The sequence below is a fragment of the Natrix helvetica genome, assembly GCF_964273705.1.
Source record: "Natrix helvetica genome assembly, chromosome: 1".
Lineage (NCBI taxonomy): Eukaryota > Metazoa > Chordata > Lepidosauria > Squamata > Natricidae > Natrix > Natrix helvetica.
In genome coordinates, this window is record NC_138548.1 from 242,431,754 (window position 1) to 242,457,657 (window position 25,904).

Consider the following 25,904-nt stretch of genomic DNA (forward strand, 5'->3'; position numbering starts at 1 on the left):
GTTCTTGAAATGCTAGGAAGATTCAGAAAGGGCCTATAGAGAGAAATAAGGTGAAATCTGGGATTAACTGTTTCTTGTTCTCCAGAGTGAAGTGTTTGCAAAAGTCTTCAATAATGAGAGACCACTGCTTCATTTTGTTGTTGTTAGTTGCAAAGTCGTGTCCAAAGTCTCCGCCCCCACACCCCCTGGACGCCCTCCAGAGGCTTCAGGAGCTTCCCTGAAGCCTCCGGAGTGTGAAAAACCGCCCCTACGGGCAAACTGAAAGTTTGGGAACGGACTTCCGGTTTGCTCGTAGGGCTGATTTTAGCCCTCTGGAGCCTTCCTGAAGGTTCTGGAGGGCTAAAACCAGCCCTACGAGCAAACTGGAAATACATTCTGAACTTCCAGTGTGCCCATAGGGCCGGTTTTTCATGCTCCAGAGGCTTTAAGGAAGCCTCTGGAGGGCGAAAAATGGCCTCAAAAGGCCAAAAGCATGCACGCTGACCAGCTGACAGGGCAACGCCTCGCGTATCCTGACAAATGGCTCTACATGCCACCTGTGGCACGCATGCCATAGGTTAGCCATCATGGCCTTAGAACATCCAACAGCATTTGTTTTAACAAATGTTCTGTGGTAGGCATGAAATCATTTTTGAGATCCACACCATTCTACATCTGACTAAGCAACTGCTTTAAGAAAGTTGGTAAAAGACATGTAATTCCTCATGCAGTGTGGCATGATGTAATGCAACATCTTTCTCTCTCCTCTTCTCCCTCCCTTTTTCTCTAACTTTAATGGACGGTAGACTATTTTAATAATTTCACAGGGCTGATTTGAAAATAACCTTCAGACATACAGATTGTTCCAGGGTCACTGCTGACCATAGATTGAACTTGGCTTCTTTCACTCCTAATACCAACACTCCAACCCCTATACGCCATTGGTTCTTAGTTTATTGTTTACATGCATAAAAGGCTTAGCATTGAACCTGAGTGATCTCAGACTTTTGCTACAAGACTTTTGCTAATATATGAGCTCCTGAGAACTTTCTTTAGTGGGATCTCCTACACTTCCATCTATCAGGCTAAAGCTTCTGCCTGATCTCCAGAGCACAAGGGGTTAATGGTTCTCTTAAGCTTGAGGGATCGGCACAGGAACAGGGCGTTACTGGTTATCTCTGTTGCAGGCAGAAAGGCAGTGACGCCTATTCCGTCCTAAGCAAGAGCCACCCACTAGCTGGAGCAAGATTTGACTCATTCCAGGAAGCAACAGACAGGCAGCAAGTCAGTCGCAGGTATCAACCCAGTCGAGTTGCTGGGCCGCGCCTATCTTGGATCGAACACCAGCCGTGGTCTGTGTCTCTGCTGCTGGCAGCATGGTGCTCAAGATGGAGAGTGGTGAGCATATGTGGTGGGGTGTCCTCAGCTCGTTTGGGTGGCTGAGCCAAATCATTTCCGATGAGGGACCTTGTCCTAGGGGCCAGTTCGACTGAATAAAATACGGAAATCTTGGTCTACCTGTTCAGTTTAGGAGGCTATGGGATAATGTTTTTTCCAAAAATGACCCCATATGTTTCTGTAGTCAAAGTTTCTACCAGTTCTCAGCTCCAGTAGAGTAGAAGTGTACCTTGGGTACGCTCATGAGTTATATACAATACAATACAATAGTAGAGTTGGAAGGGACCTTGGAGGTCTTCTAGTCCAACCCCCTGCCTAGGCAGGAAACCCTATACCGTTTCAGACAATGTCTCAATGTTTCAGACTATACCGTTTCAGACAATATGTCTGAAGTTGGAGGTAGCCCTGGCACTTCTACAGGTTATATAGGGCAGCATTGGGTGTAAAGTCTATATAAAAAACAGTAGTGTATACCCTTGTCCTTGTGAACGTTGCTGGGCTCTAAAAATTTGAGGAGTTCCTGTGAAAATGGAAGCACCCCGTTTTTCCTTTTTCTGTAGGAGAAGTTAGGAGTTTCTATACTTCAAAAAGGAGACTTTCTGTTGGCAGCTGTGGCAGCATGTGGCACACAAGGCATGTCACGGCATGCCTTAGATGCAACAGTTCTCCTGCCGGTTCCACCTTGGCCTTTGGGCACCAAGGAGGCTGTGGGAGGGAGAGTCTGTGGATTTGGTGAAACCAAATGTGGGGCAGGCTTCTCTTTTCTTTAGATGCACGTTGAATAATGCAATTTTCACCAAGCACAGATGTATCCAGATGAACTGGCAGTTGAGGGACCCATTGTAAAGGAGCAAGCTCAGTCGTCATTGTTGGCGCAGAGGGAAAACATGGGGGGCCACTTGTTACTGTCAGCAAATACGTTTTCAGTAGATCATTTAACATATTGTCACAGTACTTGAAGGGCTTTTAAAAGGCTAATTCTAAGTGCAAACCAAGTATGAAAATTAGGTATTTAAAAATTCTAGCAACTTACAAAGACCAAACATTTCTGGTTTTGGCTGTGCGTATATGTTAAAAAAACAAGCCCAAAGCTATCACAGTCAATGTATTCATCAATGGATTCTTGCTTTTTAAAATTCTCTTCCCTGCACACTTGATCTAGTAAATGCCTCCCACTCCTTGGCGAGCTGTAAAATATGATCATTTTATGTTCATGGTAGGAAAAAAAAATCCTCACTTGTTGTGCTCCGTTTGAACATAATGGCTGTTTATCAGTGTAGCGTTTTAAATGTTTAGCCCATCTAATTTATTGGCTAACTTTTAAGTTTCTAAACAATTTTCCGAGGGTTAGTCCTCTGCAACCAAAATTACTGCATATACACTATATGCCAGAAGTTTAGAAGAACAGATGTATCTAATGATTCAGATTGTAGGGGTTTTTTTTTCCTGCAACACCTGACAGCATTCATGTTTGTTGGAGTGGACCGGGACTTAGCAGAAGACTTACTTGGCTGTAGAAGTTCAGTTCCAGCAAAGGTCTGAGGAACCTCTCTGTAAGGTTGGGAGAAAAGATGCTGCTGGTTCTTATAATTGGGAATGGGCTGATTTTAGGTTTGATGGACCTCTTCTTTTTGTCAAGGGCTTCAAAATGGTGGCTTGGTGGGGATCTGTGCATTATAAAATTAAGAAACAAAGGTGTTTTAGTGCACATGCTGAGCCTATCAATGTGTTTTCAACGGCTGAATTAAGATCACAGCTTTAATTCATTTATAACAACTACCTCTTGGTTTCCCTCTAGTCTTTATTGGAACAGTCTAATGAAGGTATTTAAGGAAAACCTTGTGTAGTAATGTTAGAGACAAGTTTTAACATTACATGTAACAGTGAAAATGTACATGAAATCTATAATTTATTCCTAGGCTATGTTTTAAGGCAGAAGCTCTGTTCAGGTGACTAGAGAATTATCCACTAATTTTGAGAGCGTACAAACCTTGTTTTGAAAGTATTTCCTCATTCCAAAATAAAACCCGTTAGACATTCCCTAACATTTTCCATTTTTCTTGATTCTTTTTGTATGTGTGAGTTATTGTTGGACTTTTAAATTTTTTCGGGAAGGTACAGGCAAAGAAAGTTTTTCATTTCTTTCTGTTGTGTGGAGTTAGAAATTTTTGGGGAGCTGTTACAAGTCTCCCTAAGTCTAGCATTTTATGCCAATTTCTCTTCTGTTTTCCCTCCATGTAAACATTATTGAGATGGATGGACCGATGCCTTGGCTTACTGTTCTGTTGCTTCTGGCTTTAACAGAACATCAGCAAGGCCATCACTTAACTTGAGGGAGTGAACCTGGAAATAAATGCTATACCTGCCTTCCCAGTTTGGAGCCCTACATAATGGTGAACTCCAAAACAAGGCAACCTTCTGTAGGAAGTTAAAACCCACCCTTCTCCTAGAAAAAAATGAAATATCCTGGGAAATATTGAAAAGGCAGACTATTATATTTTCCTGGATAAGAAATGGAAAAAACATGTTTTTAGGCAGGAAACAGACTCACTCTTACTAGCCCCCACCTTTGTCAATGGGCCATGAAAAATGCCTGAGCTAGTCTACTCTTCATAACAAAGGTAGGATTAGCCTTGTACAGAAGCTCACCACATGGCATCTGGGAACTCAACCAAGCTTGGGACTAAAAGACACACAACCTACAAAGTTAGCTAAGAACAACCCCCACCCCATCCCCGTACCCCAGGGAGTCTGATAACCAATCAGAATACAGGAACAGGTAACAGAGAGGTGGGGCTGAACAGAGAGTATAAAAAAACCAGGAACTCTCGGCAAGCCCCCTTTCCCCCCTTTTCTCTCCTTTCTTCTTCACCCAACATCTGGAAGCATGTGATCCCCCTTTTCTGTTCAGGAACTCAAGCCATGTGATCCTGTCCACCATTAAACCATCTTTCCAAGCAGCCTCCATGCCTCCAGTGTCTTTTTCCCCACTTGGAACTGAACCCAGATGGACATTTCTTCCAACACTTCAAATAAGCCACTGCTTTGTAGCAATGGGCTAACCCCTTTGCTCTTATTGCAAAGCTATTAGTGTTCCACAGCCTTGACTTTGTGGTTTCCTTCCCATCCTGAACATGGCTTCTGAGCAATTCACCCTGAACAGCTCACATCTCCCTATGCACACCCATTAGCATTGACCTCAGCATCTTTTTGCAAAGCTATTGAAACAGCTTTTCTGCAGCTCTTTGTGAATTTTAATGTACATATGATGAGGGCCCTGTGGTGGTTATATGGTGTTTTCTGTTTTTGTTGCCTATTAATTAATCGGTTTGATTATCTGATTTTAACAGTATTGGGCTTTTAAAAGCATTTATGTATATTTTGTGGACTAATGTGAGTCATAGAATTCAGTCTAGATAAATAAGCAACCAGCTTTTTTTGGAAAATTGTGTAGTTTTAAACTGTGAAACTTTTTATCTTATACAAAAAAATCACTTTGCTATAAATTGAACTGTTTAGTTGGCAGAGGAGTAGGATCCAAAAGGCAATTTAGTTCAGTTTCTGGGTCTAAATCAGGGCTGCCAAACTCGCAGTTTGCAGGCCGGATGTGTGACGTACTGGCCATGCAGTGGTGGGTTTCAAATCCCGTTCCAATCCGGTACTTCATGATGCTCCATGACGCTCCAGCTGCTCTGCGGAGCGTCACGCAGGTGCTGTATGCGCCACGCGCCATGTGCCTGCGCGGAAGCGCAGAAGCCTTTAAACATGGGTAAGGAGCTCGTTGGCCCTCCAGAGCACCGTACCGGAATAGTATCTGGGGTCCGGGCTGGCTCCGGTAGGCATGTACCGGGGAGTACCCGCCTGCAACCCACCACTGTGGCCACATGTACACCCGGTTTAGCAAAGGGGGGGGGGGGAAGTCGCAATACGTCACAAGACGACGACATGATGTTTGACACCTCTGATCTAAAGAAAGAGCTGCTTCTCCACTGCATTATGCCAACTGTAGTAGAGCATAAGCTTGCAAGCAAAATGACCAGGACCTTGATTTATTGTACCAAGTTATTTCTCAGTAGCCACATACATTTTTCACCTTGCTGTGTGCTAGTGATGGCAGGGTTTTTCCTCTCCTGCCTGTAGGCGTAGGGCTGGGTTTTTCTCACTGAAGCTTATATTCTCTCTTTACTGCTTGTGTTTACCGAGCGTGGCACAGCTTGATTGCTATTTCTCTTTGAATTTAAATTCTGCCATCCATGTGCTCTACCCAAACGCTTTAGAACATGACATAATTAGGAATAATCTGTGGTCTAAGATTGTGCAGGCTGTTACTCTTGAGTCGCCATTAGCGTTAATTTTGTTTCCTCTGTATTGAAGACTGCATTTAATAGCTAGGTGCTTAAGGATTTTCCAGAGATATACTGGGACACGTTCAAAACCTGGGGTGGGCTTTAAAATTTTTAGCAACGGGTTCTCTGCCGGTTGCTGGCTGGGTGTGGCCATGGTGGGTGTGGCCTAGTCAGTCTCCTGCACCATGGTGGAGGGGGGCGTTTTAATCTTCCCCGGGCTCCAGAGGCTTTCCTCAAGTCTCCGGGAGGGTGAAAACTGCCTCTCCAGGCTCTAGAGGCCCTCCGGAGGCCAGAAACGGAGCCGTTTCTGGACTTCCGGAACTTCTGGGAGGCCCGTTTTTCGCCCTCCCCGAACCTCCGTGCGGTCCCTGTACTTACTTGGCATTCTAATGGGCCGCATGGAGACTCCTGGAAGGGGCTGGGTGGGTGGGTGGGGCCAGCCAGGGGTGGGATTTGCAGGTTCGCCTGCAAATTGGGCAGATCCTTAGCTAGAGAATTGTGCGAACCCACAGCAGCCCACCACTGGGACACTTTCTATAGAATTAGGGTTCTACTTTTTGTTCAGTGCATTTGCCCTGAAACAACAGGCACAGTAGAAATCATAGTCCAGCAAGGAAAGATTAGTAAAGGAGCTTCTGCTCTGGCTTCAAGGAATGTTGAAATCCTGGACAACCCCCCCCCTCGCCCCCCAGACAGACACACACAAAAACCTGATACACCTCAATGCCAATTTTTTGCTATAAGAGACACCGTGAGTAGTGGTGCTATTATTTGAAAGAACAGTTTGCACCCGTTGTCTTTAACAAACACAGCATAATGTGAATTGGTTTGCTTAGTTTTGTTTTAGTGAAGGAGAAACCTCACATTTGACCATTGGAATCCCTGATATGTAACCATGTATAGTGCAGCTTTTTATTCAATTTAATGCCGTCCAGATGTAGAGGACGGCATTATTCCAGGAACTCTACTCACAAGGCTTCTGAAGGTCACCAGAGGAGGGAAGGCTGAATCTAGAATAAGTGAAGCAATGTGCAAGTACATGTTCTCTTACTTTATTATGCAAATATAGGCAGGTGAAAGGTATGATGAAAGATTCTAATGCAAGGGTAGAGACAAAGGGGCTTCTAATTATCACTCACTCTGACATCTGTATCTTGGGAATTGCTTCTCCTTGGCTGAGTAGACTCACATGCCAATAGGGATCCGCAGCTGTGCAAAGGGGATCCACAGCTCTTACTTGCAGTATTGACAATACTATGAATCATTTCATAGTAGACATATCTGATTTTGCCAACTATTAGTCACAAGGAGTGAAGTACAGGCAAGTCCTCAACTTATAATACTTTAGCCACCATTCAAAATTGCAACAGCACTGAAATAAATGGATTTATGACCATTTTTCACACTTGTGACCATTATAGCATCTCCATGGTCATGTGTACAAAATTTAGATGCTTGGCAACTGGCTCATATTTAGGATGGTCACAGTGTCCTGGGGTCATGGGATCATCTTTTGCGACCTGACAAGCAAAGTCAATGGGGAAGCCAGATTCATTCAACAACTGTGTTACTAACTTAACACTGCAGTGATTCGCTTAGCAAAAGTGGCAAGAAAAGTCATAAAATGGGGCTAAATTTGCTTAATGGCAGTCTTGCTTAGCAATGGGAATGTTAGGGTCAATTGTGGTCATAAGTTGAACAGAAAACATTTTCCTCCTTATGGCTCCTCTAAATGTTATAGGTGCTGGGGGGAAATGCCCATAAAAGAAAAGATGTTTCCTTTCTACTTTAATACAGATAGTCCTCAACATATCACCATCTAATGATATTTCAAAGTTCTTTATGATCTATACATGCACCTACAACTGTTGTACCACCCTTGTGGTCAGCTGATCACAATTCGGGTGCTAGACAACTGGCTCGCATTTATGACTGGTTGCAACGTCCTGTAGTTTTTGTGATTGTGATTTGCAACCTGTTTTGCTGGTTTCCTGCAAAAAAAAGTGGCCTTTGGGAAAGCTGGGTTTGCTTAATGACTGCTGAAAAAAATGGTTATAAAATCAGATCTGGTCATGTGAGGACTTGACTTATGACCACACTGATTTATAGCTTAAATCCCAGTCCCACGTAGTCATAAACTAAGGATTAGCTGTAGCTCCATCCCTGCCCCCACTTCCACCCCCAAGAATAGTTGCTTCTACAAACCTATATTTTCCCTGGCCCAATAGGCAAGTGAGTCATAAGCTTGTGGCAGTGTGATTTTTTTTTAGGGGAATTTGGGGCAGGGATTACACTGCAATGAATCCATCTGTGCAACCCATATGACAGTGATGGCAATTTTTTTTTGCCTCAGGTGCCAAAAGCACATGTGCGGACGCTGTCGCATGCACTCCCATGCCCTCGCGTACCCACCCCCACAATTTAATGCTCCCCTGTGCCGTGCCCCCAGGGCGCACATGACCACCCCACCCAGCTGCCCCGTGCATGCGTGCACAGCTTTCTTGGAGCCTGGGGAGGGTGAAATGGCCCATTCTCCGACATCCGGTGGGCCCAGTAGGTACGGTTTTTGCCCTCCCCAGGCTCCAGAGGCTTTCTAGAAGCCCGAGGAGGGTGAAAAACGGCCCAACATGCAAACCGGAAGTTCGGGAACTGACTTCTGAGTTGCCCCTTGGTCCATTTTTCTCCCTCCGGAGGCTTCAGGTGGCTTCCCTGAAGCCTCCGGAGGTCAAAAAACAGCCCAATGCGCAAACCGGAAAAATGGCTGAAAATCAAGGCTGAAAATCAGCTGGCATGCGGTGCTGGAGCTGAAAGGGCAACGCCTTGCATGCCCTCAGAAATGGCTCCGCGTGCCATAGGTTCGCCATCATGGCCATATGACATAGAGGAGAGTAATCTTGCCTCCAAGTCTAACATCTACTTCTTTGTAGCTGGAATATTCTGTTAGATCAAAGTGATGGTGGGCAGGACCTGGTTCTCTCTCTCTGTGTGTTCAACACTCTCCCTTTCTCTCTATCAGTTACAGATAAATGAGGTCTTGTGGTGATATGGGAGTAACATATTATAAAACTGAGGATCAAGGGCTGAATGAAACAATAGGGAGAGGAACCTAAATTTCCCTTTTCAGTAATGGGGTTTCTTTGGGTGGAATCTGTCAGCCATTTATCAACACTGAAAGCCAAGAGGAAAATGAAGCTTCCCCCCCCCTTACAATGTGCTAGAATTTGATATGTATCATGGTGTTTAGTGTACACAACACCCTCCTCCACTCTCGAATAAATTATCCCTCCTCCTCTTTCCTCTTTCTGATGCCAGTTGTATCAGGAGAATTGTGTGAGAATTGTTAATGAATAAATAATTGGCTTGTGAACAAATGTGCTGGCAGAAGCTAAAGATTGTCCCACTCTCTAGAAAAAAAATGTGTTATGTGTTCTGCTCCTCAAACATTGTAAGTATGTGAACCCTACTGTAATTAATGAGGTTGATAGCACATCTGGATGTAGAACCGCCACCCAAGTATGTGCTTTGAAGTCAGACCATTGACATAGCAAGTGTGTCCCTTGGGACCTTTGGAGGCGCTTGTTTCCGTGGCTTGTGACCTGCATTTTTTACATCATCTCAAAATTTTGCAAGAAAGATAACTCAGATTTAAGGAAGTTGCAAGACTTGGTTCTTGCAATGCATATTGGATATGGGTGATGTAATATGCAAAAGATATTTTTTGTCCTGCCACTCTGCCTTTGTCTACAGTTGTGATATGAGAATATTTAGTGTAAATATTGTGAACTCGTGTCAAAAGCAATTCTTTTGCAGGAACCCAAGTAAAGAGAAGGGAAGAAACAAATATTGTCAGGAGCTCTGCTGCTGCTTCAAGCACCGAACAATTTCATAATTAGGCTGTCTACTGCGCTAATATGCCTCACGCACGTACACAGGAAGCTGAGTAAATCTGGAATTTATCTTCCCCATTGCCTTCTAAACTTCAATCACTGTTACTGCCTGGGTTTTTAAAACTTAATATGTAGATGTCTTGTTGTAAAACTGTTTTTCCCTCTCATTTGAGTGGCGTTACACCTCATCTTGTTTATACCTAAGTGTGTTGGTTAGGAGAATTGATAGCGCCTGTACACAGTATCTTACTATATATTGGTAAGAATGCTGTGAACATTCTTTACAGAATACGAGAAAGGAAGCAGGATGAAATGCACAATTTGATTTAAAGAGAACAGTGGAAAGGGGAGGCAGACATAAATAAGGACAAGCTAATTATGGTTAAGACTCTGTTATATTTTTTGGGCTGATCAGAGATGCCAATCAACTGCTTGAAAAACTTTCAAAATATATTTTATTTATTTATGCCTTTGAGTCAGTGTTGATTCTTAGTGACCACCTGGACATGTCCCTGCAGTTTTCTTGGCAAGGTTTTTCAGAAATGATTTGCCATTGCCTCCTTCCTAGAGCTGAAGAGATCGATTGGCATAAGGTCACCCAGTTGGCTTTGTGCTTAAGGCAAGACTAGAACTCGGACTCCCAATTTCTAGCTTGGTGCCTTAACTATTAACCAAACTGCCTCTCAAAGTCTCAAGTACAGGAAATGTTTTGAAGGAAAGTAATAGCCACATCTCATATGCCACATCATATGGCTAAGCAGCTTTGATTGTAGGTATACTCAACTCTTACTTTGCCTTTCCCATTCCCTGGTAAAATTCTCCTCCTTTGCTCTAAGCCAGTGTTTCTCAACCTTGTCAACTTGAAGATGTCTGGACTTCAACTCCCAGAATTCCCCAGCCAGCTGGCTGGGGAATTCTGGGAGTTGAAGTCCAGACATCTTCAAGTTGACAAGGTTGAGAAACACTGCTCTAAGCATTTGAGACTCGTTGGATATGCTGGTAGCAGCAAAACTACCAGCAGTCCTATGAGTAGTCTTTCCTTTGCACTAATACATACTCTAAAGGCAGTTCCCTCTTCATATTTCTGTTCTCTTAACCTCCCCATGTGGCACTTTATCAGCCTTTCTTACAAGGTGAATGTTTCTTCTAAGTGCTTCCCTATATGGCAATGTCTAAAATTGTTCATATCATATCCTGAAAAGCAGTACAATACAGAATTACAGTACCCTGGTGAATCATATAAGGCTTCACAAAGGAGCAATACATGCCAGGAAGAAATGATAGATTCCACCTGATGGGCAAGTAACAAATCAGAAATGGACCTGAGATGAGTCCAGTCTCAGACATTAACTGCTATAGGAAACTCTTAGCAAAGAGGAAGAGATTCCAGATGATTTTTGAAGGCTTTTAAGAAATGCTTTGCTTAAGGATGCCCGATTTAGGTTTGCTGTGATGGCTGCTCCTTCTACTGGATTATTTGAGTTCAGAAGGTCGACATAGATGAGTCTTGAGCCTTACAATTTGCAGGCAGGAGCAGGTGTGTTTAAGTCATCATGTGGAGTGTGTTTAAATCAGCTTCTCCACACTGGGGCTTTTCTGATGAATTGTTTTTCAACAGATTTATCATGTGGTAGGAAGGCTCTGTGTGGCAGCCAAGATGCAAGATGTCACCAAGTTCACTGATCATTCAAATTGATAGTTGATTCCTGTTGTTGGCTTGCGGCAACTACTGCTGTCTTCTGCCTTTTGGGTAGCCACCATGACAAAATTAATCCTGACAAGGAATCTGGGATGTATTAGCCAAGATGTATTAAGGAAGCACTGAATTAAGAATGAATGCCATCTAAGCATGTGTTGTCATCTTTCACGCTGAGCAAATGAAGCAAGGGGTTTCCTGATTTATTAGACATGCTGTAAAACACAAATTATGAAGAGACGGTGGTGGTAGTTCTTTTATTTTAAATCCCCAGGTTAAGCTGTATTTGCTGTGTGGCTTGGGTAGAAGTAAAACATTAAAAATGTATGGAAGTATTGAACCTGAATCTGCAATTAGGATTAGAACGAAAATCAGATCTCAAGCAGGAACAGGCCATTTATGTATATCTAACATATCTAATGACATACAAAATGGAAGACAGCAACTCCTGAATGTCGAGCATGTGAAGTTTACTTAAGAAAGGAGAAATCATTTTCAACAATTTCATTGAAATGTTTTTAGATTTCCATACTCTGTATCTCACAGTAACCCCCTGTAAAATCAATGGGTGTTACTTCTAAATAATCGTGTATAGGTTTGTTGTATTAGAGTGAATATTATGGACCGTTAGATCTGGGTATCAAACAATGCCAAAGAATAAGATATATAAAACTCGGACATAAAGAAGGTTTGAAATTTACGAAGTTTATTTAGAAAGGTTGGTGTAGAGAGTATATCTCAAAATTGTTAAGGAAGTACAAACCCAAAGTAAAAATAAGACTTGGATACTTATTTCTAATGATATTTTCCCATAATGAAAATAATGTGAGGAAGGTACAAGTTTCTCTTTAATTCATAAAGCTTAAGAATACTGAAGCTAAAAACAAGAACAAATAATCACATAATAAACATGCAGCCTAGAATAAGAATCTTTTTGGAGTGTGAAGTTCTTTACACCTGATTTGTTGGCACTACAATGTTATCAAGTCTCTGTTTTCAAATTAATTTTGATGAGGTTTAAAGTACATTTCCTGAATAAGTATTTAAAAAAATCATCTCTGGTGGGATCTACTTCCAAACAAAGCAGTTTCGTGCATCTTTTTCAGCACTGAGCAGGATTTAAGACTTTTACATTCCTCATGCAAAGAAGTCAATAAGTATATTGACAGAAGGCATAGATTAGAACAACCAGACGCAGAAGTGTTATATAACATTGCATTTTAATAGCTCATTAACAGGCCAATGGTATAAATAAATAATACAATACAATACAATACAATACAATACAATAGTAGAGTTGGAAGGGACCTTGGAGGTCATTTAGTCCAACCCCCTGCCTAGGCAGGAAACCCTATACCGTTTCAGACAGATGGCTATCCAACATCTTCTTAAAGACTTCCAGTGTTGGGGCATTCACAACTTCTGGAGGCAGCTGTTCCACTGATTAATTGTTCTCACTGTCAGGAAGTTTCTCCTCAGTTCTAAGTTGCTTCTCCAGGATTTAAATGTAAATTTGATTAAAATCAAATAAAAACTTAATTTAATAAATTTAATAAAATTAAAATTGTCCTCTTTAAAAAGCATTTAGAAACTATTAAACTGGAGTGCTGATTTGTTTTATCCTACTTTTGCTAAAGATAAGGATCTTCCCTCTTTATTTCCTATATTTCTCCCCGGCCCAACATGCCACAAATATTCCTTTTGACTCTTGTCTATGAAGTTTTCCTAAGAAGTAGATAGATTCATGGGATATGTAGTATCACTGAGCATGTAGGACTTAATCAGGACAATCCTGTGGTGGACGAATGACTTTCTTTGATGCAAGGGACGATGGCAAACAAATGCTTCTCTTTTTAACTACCAGCATTTATACCAAATACCAACAGCAAATAATAATCACATCAGTGTGACTCCCTGTAAGCCAATTAAAAGCCAAGAAAGGAAAAGGGGGAGCTTTCCCCCCAAAAATTTTTAAAGTCTGTTGCAGAAGGGACAGCACACAGAAGAAGAAAATCTTTATGTTGGACAAGGGCATACCGCCCAGTGGTGAGTTTCAAATTTTTTTGGAACCTCTTCTGAAAGTGTGGCCTGCTTAGTGGGAGTGGCTTGCCAGCCATGTGACTGGGTGGGAGTGGCTTGGCAGTCATGTGACTGGGTGGGCATGGCCAACTTGTAAAATGTGGTGAAACTCACTTAACAACACTCTTGCTTAGCAACCAAAATGTTGGCTCAGAAACTCTGGCGTTTGAAGCACGCAAGTCGTAAAGCTGTCAAGCTACCCCTAAACCTTTGGAAAAAAAACCCCAGGGGTGTTCAAACTTGACAGCTTTAAGACTTGTGGACTTCAACTCCCAGAATTCCTCCTCTCACTCTTCATCTTGATGATGTGCAGATGGGTGGGGGGAGGGAGCTGGAACCGGTTCTAAACGGCACTGTAGATTTGTGGAACCTCTTCTATAGAAGAGGTTAGAACTGGCCGGAACCCACCCCTGATACCTCCTGAAGACAAAGGTAAAGGAGGGAAAAGGATACTTCAGTCAGCTGGGGCATCTCCATGACCATTCAGAAAATAGAGGGGGAAATCAACATTTGCCAAACTGAGTTTTGAATAAAAAGAACAATCAACTGTGGGTTTGCTTAACAAGAAGAACAAAAGTTCATGCATAGCTTTACAGCAATGTGGAAATGTTGCCAATCCATTTGGGTAAAAACAGAATTATGCGGTGTGTGCCTTAAACAGACCTAACAAGATGCAATAGTCATTACTGAGTAGGTTACTATTAAATAATGGAGCTCAGCTTTCTCTGCATTCTGGAAAGATTTTACTGGTATTGAACTAGCAAGCAGCAGAAAAGAGAAGCCGTTTTGGTAGAAGTGGCTTCTATCCCTGATTTAAGCCTGGGATAGGGCTGGGGCTGCTTCTGAAAGGGCAAGGAGGTTGTCTTACCAAGAGCTCCACTACATTTTGTACAGTCCTAGCTGCAGTTCAGGCAGGCAGGAGTTAATGCCTGGGCTCTGTGCAGCGGCAGGTGGGTGGTCCCAAAGCCATCAGTCTCTCTCTGGAAGGCCGACCCGGGAAGCACAGTGGAGTAGAATGAGGGCCCAACGAAGAACAACCCCTTTGCCTTGACAAGGCTGGGCTCCCCCAGCAGATGGACCACTAGTGCACTGATGCTGCGTCACAGGACTCCCATCCACAGCAGGCAGAAAAAAGCAAGGCAGCTGATTGGGGTAAGGGTGTGCATGTGTGTGCAAATGGGAAATTGTCTCTGCTTTAGGAAAAGCTGCTATTGCTCGGCACCCTTTCTGTGTGCTGGCCCATCTGTCACAATTGCATGTAGTGTGAGGGGTCTGTGTCTTATTCATGGGAGTCCTGTGTGCTTGTTCTTTCTGTCATAGGCATGCTTGGTGTGACATATCTTCCTTGTCCTGCCATCGGTGGGCTTTGCTTTCCACATCTGCCTACTGTCTGTAACTCTAGTTTCCCAATAGCTTATTTATTTATTTTTTTGGCATAGACATAGAGGGTATTATGCTAATGTTTTCCTTTGTGTTTGGGATGGGAGAAATAGCTCCTTTGAAGGATTTAGTGTAGAGGCCAGCAGGGTAAGTGTAGTTCTAAGGATTTTGTAAGCTTATTTATGGGGGGATCTCTTGTCTTCTGGTCTCAGGTGTTCATTATTCTGTTAAATGTGCATTCAGAAACTGGATTTTCCCTGATGCAAGTAGAGTGTCCATACCTAGATGAGCCTTAGTGTTCCTTAATGTTCCCAATGTTAACAGTTTGTGTCTAGGATGTGCTCTGGACATATTGGACCAGTTTTGAATTAAAGGGGTAGATACCTGAGTTAAGGGCTGTGACCGGTAGACAGATAGAAACTTGGGTGTAAGATTTACTAAAGAAGCAATAGTTAATAGTCTATGGCAGTTTTACTTGCTGCTTGTTAACAGTTCAAATGTCTGGGATGATGGGCAGTATATCACCAAGAGCAAAGGAAATTCCATTTTTTGGATCAAAGATTGGAACCAACTAAAGGTAGGCAAGATATTGGAAATTTGGACCATTTTGAATTCATCCTCTCTTTTCAGCATAATGTTGCTGCCATAAGTCTAAAATGATAACACTCCCCCCCTCCCACTTCTCCCAATACGTTTTAGATTATATTGGAACTGTTTCAAACTTAAAATGGAGTGTTTCATACAACCACTCATGTGACTCAGTGTACAGCACAAACTGAGATTGGGCACTCAGTATAGCTGTTGCCATCTATGGGAACTTGTTTGCTCCATTCTTGCAGACCCAGACTGCACTTCTGTAAAAAAAAATGGTTTAATATTGGCACAAAGCAAAGCAGGAAAGAGTACCCATAGGATGCTTTCATTTGAACGAGATGCATTTAATCTGTAGAAAGATGCCCTTATTACAGTCCAAGGCAATATTGGGTGATAAGTCTGGTCTCTCACGTAAGCAACTTGTTTGGAAGAGGGGAAAATGAATGTTTTTTTAAAAAAATGCATGAGATCACTTTATTAGCAGTTGTATTGAACGAGAAGAGAAAATGAGATGCTAAGAGTTTTGTTTTGCTGAAGAATTTTAGAAAAACCAGTCTTAGTTCTTGAGAAATGCTATAATCCACTCCCTGAACCTCAACTGATTGGAAAGTTTATGTACATACTTTGCTGAACTATGCAGAATTTGAGCCATTCGCTGTTTCCAGACTCGTAGAGCTGTGTGCATACATGTAAGTTTAGATGTTAGTGTAGAATAGTACAGGGAAATCACATTGCTCTCTTGCTCCAAGAGAGCAAGGTGGGAGGTGGGAATTATAAGAAACACTATAGATTTTGGTTAGAATCAGGAAAAATGAAGAACTGTTCAACAATGGTGCTGTATTGATTACCAACTGACATAGTTGATCCTGTCTTTGCTGGCGGCGATTAAACAGAGGCCTAATGGTGATCTTTCAGGGATCATCTAGTAGAGGATTGTTGCATTGGGTAGCAGAATGGATAAGATAAACTCTAAGTCAGGGGTGTCAAACTCAATTTCATTGAGAGTCGCATCAGGGTTGTGTTTGACCTCGGGGGGGGGGCAGGGGGTATGTGGGGCCACCTTGGGAGGGCCACGATCTCTGTTTTCGCTGGCAGAGGGTTGCAGGATGCCGTCCCAGGCAAAAACGAAGATTGGGAACCCACTTTTGCTGGCAGAGGCATGGCGGGCCAGTCCTTCACTGTTTCCAGGGCAGCCCTCTGGGCCAGATCTAAGCACCCCGGCCCATAGGCCTTGAGTTTGACATCTCTGCTCTAAGGTCTCCTCCAAGATTATACCATCTCCTTAAAGTTCAACCTTGTCTTTTTAAGGAACCTGTTTTGAGACATTGGGGTTGTAATGTTATTGGTCTAGGATTGCTCATTTGACCTGTAGGAGACAGCTGCATTTATACTACTACAAACCAGATGTGTGCGTAATTATACTGTTCTATACCGTTATGTTCTTTAATAAGAGGACTACGGAAACATCTGGCTTTACTTTTATAGGGCACAACATCATGTTTCTGTGTTCGTCTGTATGTGGTGCAAACCAGTTATTAACTTCAGAGCAGGCTTTGCCCTTTTCCCTCTCTGTTAACTTAGATAATCGCCTCTCTTTAGCTGTTCAGCTTGGCAGTGGGAAACATTGATAATTTTAAGAAAGACAAGATGAAGCAAGGTGTAGAATCTGTTTTCACCCTCCTCAGATAAAATAAATATTCTTTTCACAAAAAGAAAAAAAAACGTTTTCCACGTTCTTGGAAAGACACTTTGCCTTTCTTCTGAGGGTTTACAAACAGGCTGAGAAACCTTATTGTAAAGAAGACTACTAGGAATGAGATAGGGAAGAGAAGGACTTCACATAATTTCTCATTTAATTTTATAAAGCGCTCCATCGCTTTTGAAAATGAATGCTGTCCATCTTATAATAGTATCTGAACTACATGAATTACTTAAGCAAAACATCATGGCTCTGCCTCGAACCCTTATGATGGAGAGAGAAGATGCTGCCTCTTTAAGACCATCCTCCTTTGTATTCTGGGGCTGCAGGAAGCTTGGCTTTAGGTTGCTATCCTCGTGTCCAACTACAAAGCAAAGAAAGAGGCGCTTTCCTTGTTTGGCTTCTCTGTTCCAGCAGTCACACAATGAAGCCTTGTTGTGTCAGGAACTCTGCTCTCTGAATTGGCTTTAACTCGAGAGATTTGACTTCCCACTCCTAATTGGAAATCTGTAGTCCCGTTAGGACATAGTCCGCATTGCTTTCTATACTCCCCCCCCCAATACTACGAGCATTTTGCCAGGTACACTGATAAACCGACAACATATTTGCTGATTGGCTATACCCACTGTTGGTCTTCCACATCTGATATCCTAATAGGGGTTCCATCTTGACTCTTATTTCAAGCCAAGTTAATCAGCAAAAATCCTCAAGTCAAGGCATCTTGCATCTGTAATGAAGAGAATGTGCTTGAACTCCTCTAGTGGCATTTGCAGGCTGTCTTATGATGCTGGCTGCATGTGCTAAAGTCTCTGTGTGCCACCGTGCAGATGTAGGTCAGAGTTCTGGAATGAACTGGCTCTTTCAGCTATCACATTCTGCCTCTTCCATGGGGTATCTCTGATAGATAGGATACTCAACAAAGTTCTGATTTTTCCTAGGAATCCCGAGGCATCATGCCTCCTTTATTTGCTGGACTCATGCAACTAGGAAAAATAAATAACCTCCTTCACATGTCCTTGCTATGAGCATAAAACCAGTAGATGCAAAGCTTTTCTACACAGAGCCCGTGTGCATAAACCTAGTGGTCTTTCGAGTGCGTTTCAAGGTGTTAATTACCATCTTTAAAGCGCTCCATGGCTCAGGACCTAGGTCCTTGCGGGATCGCATCCTACCACACACTTCCCTGCGACCGATTCGCTCTCACAGGGAAGGACTCCTCCGGGTGCCGTCCACTAAGCAATGCCAACGGGCGGCGCCTAGGAGTAGAGCCTTCTCTGTGATGGGCCCAACCCTCTGGAATGACCTCCCCCCCGATATCAGAACCACCACCGACTTCCGCTCCTTTCGACAAAAACTGAAGACTCACCTGTTCCGTTTAGCCGGCTTGGCCCATTTATAGTTTTATTCTACCTCCTGGCAGATATTTTAATTGGGTATTTTTAGGGTATTTAAATATTGCTTTTAACTACTTTACTTCAGATATGTACAGTTTCTTATTGCCTCCTCTTTGTGTTTGTATTTTCTATTTATTGATGTGTTTTTATTTGACTGTACACCGCCCCGAGTCCCTTTGGGGAGAGGGGGCGGTATAAAAATCTAAATAAAAGTAAAAGTAAAGTAAGTATTGCTTCTAGGGTCAACCAGATTACCTATCAAAAGATTGCAGTGGGATTCGTCATGCTGCTTCTGAAGATAGGACACAGCTATGTGCGTATGAATGCCGTCCACCACCACCTCCACATCCTAATTCAGTCTGAAAAGTTGAAGCTGTTCTAGGATTTTTCTGAATAATAGGATCGGATATTATCTATGATTTATAATTGGAACAGACGTGGCTCATTTGCAATACCAACCCATTGTCAACATCCTGATTTATATTAAACAGAGCCATTGGCCATCCTTCCTGGGATTAGCTTTCTAAACCTGCTGGTATAAATCTAGATTTGTGAAAGGAGAGAGTGATGCAGAAGCTAATGTTAGGCTGACATGCTTTGTAAAAGAGTTAGAACTGAGAAAAGCTCATGCACTTTGTAAAAAAGAATAGATGTAGATCAGGGAGCACTAACTTTTTTTTTTTTTTGCCACCGCCTTGTCTTAAAGGCAGAAATGTCACGCAAGGAATTTATCCATTTTGTGAAATGGTGAAATTATCCATTCTGCACAGCATTATAGAAAAAAATGCATTCTCATTTGGAATTTTGAGCAGATCATTCTTCTAGGACTGTTGGATGTATCTTGAGACTTCCACACTTTCAGTGAATGTTACATGGTTTTATATGGTTTTTCCCCCCTTCTTAGAAAATACAGTAATGCCTTCTAATTCTTGTTCCAGGAATTACAAATCCCAGATTTGTAGCATTTGTGCTGTGTTCAAGGTGTGCCCTTAGAACTTGTGATCTAATACAGGTTTCTCTAACCTAATATGCACAATCTGATATTGCCATTTTATGTTTGCAAGAAGAAGAAAAAGTCATAGCCTAAGAGAGCTTGATTCTGCTTGCTGGTAAAACCAAAGAACATTTTCCTTGCATATCAAATCACCGTTAAGATTGTTCCAAAAGAAACATTAAAACATTTCTTCCAAAGTGCTAATATATATTGTAGTGCTAAGTCCTAAGAATCTTTATTTTATTGTTAAAAACAGATTATGCCCAGAAGGTAATACGATGAGGAAGCTTGTTGAGCAGAAATAAATTAGATTTACAATAAATATTTTTGGCATTTTGTGTTGTAAGTCCAGGATCCACTTCTCATTTTCCAACAATATTATTTTTGCTTGATCAGATAAAGAGTCTCTCTAGTCCAGCATTTTCGCGTTTAGTGGGGCCAGCCAGATGTGTCTGGGAAACTTATAAGCTCAAGGCTGAAAGATAAGTAAAATGGCTAGAATGTGTGCAAGAAGGCATATACGGTATGCGACAGAGTTTTATAGCATAATCTGGTGAAAGAAGCTGCCTTGTCAGGGACTTGTCATTTCTCAAATAACAGATTGGGTCATTTACATTGATCAAGAATGGACAGTCTTTGTGGACAGAGAGCTAACCTTAGGCTTTCAAGTGGTCCCACTCAACCAAGGAATGGAGCTAGAATAAAAATTTAATGTACATTCTTTTTATTTTAAATTACATTAATTAAATATCCATGTAAGAAAACTCCATGCACAGTATTTAGGAATTTTTTCCCTTGGGTGGTATGCTTTGGATGGCCTCTCTGGAGTCTACAGCTTTGGGAGGCTATCAACAATCCTGGGATGTTAAGAAATCTATATTAGAGAACAAACTAACGATAATATTTGTGCTCTCTCACTGAATACCTGTGCTCACTGAACCTGAGTGAATGTTAAGTGTATGTCTTTCAGATGAGAAGTTTTGCGGGTGCCAATGCTTAACCCAGAATTTAGTATCCTTGGCCATGGGAGAACATTTCTGTGATAGTGTGTGTATACACCACACACATGCAACACACCTGCTCTTGGTCTAGTCTAGTGAGAAAGAAAAATATTGCGCAATCTCCATGCTTCACTTATGCTAGGGGTGTCCAAACTTGGGAACTTTAAGACTTGTGGACTTCAACTCCCAGCATGGCTGGCTGGGGAATTCTGGGAGTTGAAGTCCACAAGTCTTAAAGTTCCCAAGTTTGGACACCCCTGACTTATGCATTCTTGATAGTCTTTGTGCTTTCAGTCCTTTCTTTTCTACATCCCTTTGATACACAAACAACCACTGAATTCATAGAAGTCTTTACCTCACTTTTTACTGTTATGGAGGGTACCTATAAGACTATCCAAACCAACCCCAAGCTTAGAGCATAACTCTTTGTTTCACCTTGCAGTGCCAAGCGACCTGACCCCTGAGGAGTGTCAAGAATTGGAGAACATCCGTCGGCGGAAACAGGAACTGCTGGCAGACATACAGGTGTGTGAGGAAAGGGCAGGGGAGTAGAAGTTCGATTCAGGCAGGCCACAGCTCGAGTTAAAGGCTGTGTCTCTGGAGCACCTGCCTGACATCTTTTAAGAGTTGCTGACAGTTAAAATAATATGGAGAGTGGCAATAGTTTGGCTGCACACAAACAGCTTTTTGCAGAAGAGATGAAGCACTGCCAAAAATAGGTGCCCCATTTTTGATATTTTTTTACAAGTTTATATTCCTCTTCCAAGATGTGCTAGTCCCTGTTTTGGGATACAGAGCTCTCTCACTCTGAATCCCTGGCACTTTTTTTTCTGGCTTCTCATCCCTTTTCCCTTTGGGACTTAATTGTTTGCTGTGTTGTTATTCAGTGCTAAGATAAGCTAAATTTAAAGGTGTGCAGGTTTCCTCTCCCGAGGCTTTTTCTTTGCCTTGCCCCTGAGTAACTCTTGCCTCAGACATTGTAGATTAGAGCCAGGGATTCTATTTTTGGGTAAGTTTTCTTTAAAAAAAAAAAATTAAACATTGGTGGTTTCAATATCCCAAAGGATTTTCTCTCTGGGTGGTCCTGAGAGTTTGTACAGTGAGGGTCTTGAGCTGTAATACTGCAAATGAGTGGACAGCCATGAACACTAAGGAGAGGGAGGTGCGAAATGACCAGGAGAACCAATTGCACAGCACAGCTCCCAAGTTATTCCTCCCTTCGACACACACCAACTTCGGTCTCCATTTTGGCCTGTGAGATCTGTCAAAGAAGTGAGGAGGATGTTGAGTTATCTGATTTTATTATCTCCCTTCACTCCTGTCCCCCTGTGCTTCGCCTTTCTCTTGTCTTCCCTATCAGACCAAAATAGGGCCATTTTTTAAAAAATTGCATTTCCCCCCTCAAGAAATGGTACATTTTCAAAGGTGGCTTTATTGCATCCCCTGCCACTCATTGCATTATCTACTAGCCAGATAGATCTGCATTTGGCTCTGGTAGCCCCCCAGCCCCACCCCCACCCGTTCCCTGCAGCAACTTGCTCCTTGGAGCTTTGCTTGGCACGGATGCTCATCAAGCCCATCAGCAATAAATAAAACAGCAGCAGGGGCTAATCACTGCCATGTGCCGGACACTTGCTAATGGGATTAGCCCAGTAATTTTCTTCATTTGGCTACCTTGCTTCATTTTGGCTACCTTGGCCTAAGCTTTGGCTGCAGAAGATGGGCAATGAAGGAACAATGTCCCTTGATTCATTGTCCCCCATCCCTTGATAGAAAGTTGACTCAGCCTCCCATCCTTCCGAGGATGCAGATTGGTGGAGACAATATGCTGACTCTGTAAAACCGCTTAAAGAGGGCTGTAAAAGCACTACGAAGCAATATATAAGTCTAAGTGTTATTGATATTGGTTTTAAAGGAGCCACAGGGGTCAGGGTGTTAGTTCTGTAGTTGCAACTGGGATATTGGATGCTTCTAAATTTCAACTTACTATACTCTTGACTTTTAACGGTAGCATGAATTTGGTTATTCTTTTCTATATTCTGCAAGTATAACCTTTTCTTCTCTTCCCCCTGCCCCTCCGTTGAACATTGCTAGATCTGAATTAGAAATTTGAAAAAGTGAAGCTGGTGTTAAAAAAAAGAGTTCAGCCAAGGCTGGCATAATAAAGGTTGTTCTCCATTCTGAGCTTAAAAATAAACGTAACTTCCTCTCTGCTTCAAGTTGATCAAAAGCATCACTTCATTACTTATTCCATGACTTTCCCCCTTGTTTCTTCTGTACAGCGTCTGAAAGATGAGATAGCAGAGGTCACAAATGAAATTGAAAATCTGGGCTCCACAGAAGAGAGGTGAGTCCTGATGGAGAAGTGGGAAGATGAAATTTGGTGGCATTTCACTATTTTTGGAATGAATATTGGAAGGAAAGCAGTAATCACTCTTCAAAAATCTTTAATCTGTGGAAAATAAATCCTGATGTTTGTGGGTATTCAGGGTTATTGTTATAAATTTTTTAATGGCTGCCCTAGCTTACATAAGAACTTGGGTGACTAAATAGCAATCAATTAGAACAATACAATAAATCCTTCATAAATAAAACCAAAAATGCCTTGCCTACTGAATTTCCTACATTCCGTTTTCTAGGAATTCAGTGCCAGATTTTTAATCCAAATAACAAACATGCCATTCTATATATGCAGCACATTAGTGTTTATGTTTTTTTTTAAATCAACATTTTTGGGAGATTTTCTCATGAAAATATTCAGTGACATATTACTGAGAGTTTTGCTGACTTCAATTTTCTGAGAAATGAATCTTGTTACCTAGATTCCCTAATATGTTTGAGAGTGAATGTTCATCTTGTTGTAGAAATTAGGAGTTTGCTTGTGTCTAGATATTTTAGGTTGGACCTTAAGGCCTTTCAGGGGCATGAGGATGTGTTTGTTAAGGTTTCAGTTAGAATACAAGATGGAAGAGAGTAGGAGAGGAGAAGAGAGGAAAGGGGAGAGAAGGAAGAAAAGAAAGGAGAGGAAGGAGGGAAGGGATAGAAAGAGGAGAGAGGGGAGGAGGGGAAAGAGGAAGGGAGGAGTAGGGTAGAGGTAAGGGAAGTAGGAAAAGGAAAGGAGAGGAGAGGAGGAAGGAAGAAAGTAGAGAAGGGAGAGAGGGTGGGGAAAAAAAGGAAAAATAGGATGGTGATAATACAAAGTAGATGTATAGGATGATAAGAAAAGCAACCCAGATTGTATATTTTAACTTTTTATATGGAAAAACAAATATGTAAAAGTGATAAAGATAAATAACTATGTGAGTGTATACCTGTAACTATACATATAAGAGAACAAAAATTAAAAAAACTAAAAAAGAATGCAAGATGAAGGAAAAGATTAACTGTATTGCAAGCAGTGATTATTACACAAGTGGTGTCCACAGACTGTTTTGTAGCAAAGGAGACTGAGCAATCTTTTTGTGTTACCTAGGAAAAACATGCAGAGAAACAAGCAGGTGGCAATGGGGAGGAAGAAATTTAACATGGATCCTAAGAAGGTAAATGTTGCTGTTTCCTTGGTGTGGTATTAATAGCAACCATCGATCAGGCAAAAATCCTGCGTTATCAACAGGATTAAAGGATGTGATCCCAAATTGGCTGCTATCTGTTTGGGCCTTACTTATATTGGTGTTTGTCTTTATTTTTCCCTCTTTCCCCAAATTATCTGCTAAACCCCTCAGAACAATTTCCTCCCTCAAGGATTCTTTGGAAATAAGCAATAAGGTCTGTAATTTCCCTTCTCCAGTCAGGAACACGTAACAGTGAGACTGTTTCCTAAAAGCAGAATTCATTTTAACACAGCTTAACACAGGGGTGTTAAACTTACTTCGTCAAGGCATCGTAACATATCGGGACTTTTTCCCCCTTCACTAAACTGGGTGTGGCCGTGGCCAGCGTGTGACACATCCCGCCGGGCTGTGAGTTTGCCAGCCCTGGCTTAACACAACCCCAACACAACTGGGGTTTCAATTAGGTAGGTCTTTTCTTGATCGTGGAGAAACTGTGGCATTTGCGCTAAATCATGTGTGGTGAGTCAGGAAATAATTTCAAACTAACTTCAGCTGCAGAATTCATTAAGTGAGTTTAAGCAAGTTATTGTTATATTGATTGCAGCCTCCTCTCCAACTCCCCGCAGTCCCTTGTGCTTGAAATAGATGTAATCAATTAGGATAATTTGAATTTCATGTGGAAGAGCATGGCAGATGTTACAAGTTCTTATTTCTATGTTCTCTGTTCTCATGCAGCAAATGTTTGAAAGGCTTTTTTTTCTTCCCTGACGTGCAGGGGATTCAGTTCCTCATAGAGAATGACCTTTTGAAGAATACATGCGAGGACATTGCCCAGTTCCTCTACAAGGGAGAAGGACTCAACAAGACTGCCATTGGTGACTACCTGGGTGAAAGGTAATTAACCAAGCCCCCGGAATGTATGTTAATGTTATTCTTAATGTTAGAGAAAGGACCAAAGTCAGCAGTAGAGTACGGGTAGCCTTTGGGTTGCAACCATTTTTTTAGTGACCGTTTGAAGTTTCAACAACACTCGGAAAAAAGTGACTTATGAATGTTTTCCACACTTACAACCATTGCCTCATCTCCATGGTCATGTGGTCAAATTTCAGACGCCTAGCAACTGGCTCAAAATGATGCAGTTGCAGGATCCCGTGGCCACATGTTCCTCATTTGCGACCATCTGACAAGGAAAGTCAATGGGAAAGCCAGATTCACTTCACAACCATGTTACTAACTAAACAACTGAAGTGATTTACTTAACAACTGTGGCAAAGTTCATAAAATGGGTCAAAACTTACTTAACAACTGCCTCAGCAACAGAAATGTTGGGCTCAGTTGTAGTTGCAAGTTGAAGACTACCTGTGTATATGTACTCAGAAAGGAGGAAATAGGAAAATCCTTCTGATTCAGGGACCCTCAGAGTAGTAACTCTAAGCCAGGAGTGTCCAAACTTGGGAACTTTAAGACTTGTGGACTTCCAGTCCCAGAATTCCCCAGTCCACAAGTCTTAAAGTTCCCAAGTTTGGACATCCCTGCTCTAAGCTATATGGATCCAGCATATTATAATTCTTAAGAAAGAGGTGCAAATACAGACCTTAACTATAGTCAAGCACTGTCACCTGTATATGATGTAATCGATAACAATAAATTGCTCAGTCCAGAATTTCAATGTATTCTGTTTCCTTCCCTCAGAGACGACTTCAACATCCAAGTATTGCATTCTTTTGTGGAGCTGCACGAGTTTACAGATCTCAACCTTGTACAGGCACTGCGGTGAGTGACAAGAGGAAGAGATGATAATATTAGACAGATGCATGTCTGTGTACCTGTAGGTGTAGCTGTAGATCGTGTTTTCTTTCCTATGGTTTTGGATTAACTAGATTAACTAGCATTTTCTATGACTGTA

The 25,904-nt window shown here is 42.0% G+C and overlaps 1 protein-coding gene across 6 annotated transcripts in view; it reads left to right on the top strand.

The window, feature by feature from the left end:
• The window catches only part of CYTH1 (cytohesin 1), a 76,096-nt gene that overhangs the window by 31,833 nt on the left and 18,359 nt on the right, over nucleotides 1–25,904 (top strand). Inside the window, exons 1-6 of one of the 6 annotated variants that reach the window (XM_081936809.1) lie at nucleotides 1,242–1,377; nucleotides 20,890–20,972; nucleotides 22,730–22,794; nucleotides 23,920–23,986; nucleotides 24,774–24,892; nucleotides 25,691–25,771. In XM_081936809.1, the coding sequence (XP_081792935.1) occupies nucleotides 1,356–1,377; nucleotides 20,890–20,972; nucleotides 22,730–22,794; nucleotides 23,920–23,986; nucleotides 24,774–24,892; nucleotides 25,691–25,771 (437 nt within the window). In that variant the 5' untranslated portion in view covers nucleotides 1,242–1,355. Of the gene's footprint in view, nucleotides 1–1,241; nucleotides 1,378–2,840; nucleotides 2,989–20,889; nucleotides 20,973–22,729; nucleotides 22,795–23,919; nucleotides 23,987–24,773; nucleotides 24,893–25,690; nucleotides 25,772–25,904 lie in introns of those variants that run through there. The other 5 variants (XM_081936807.1, XM_081936810.1, XM_081936808.1 and 2 more) reach the window with 5 other exon arrangements.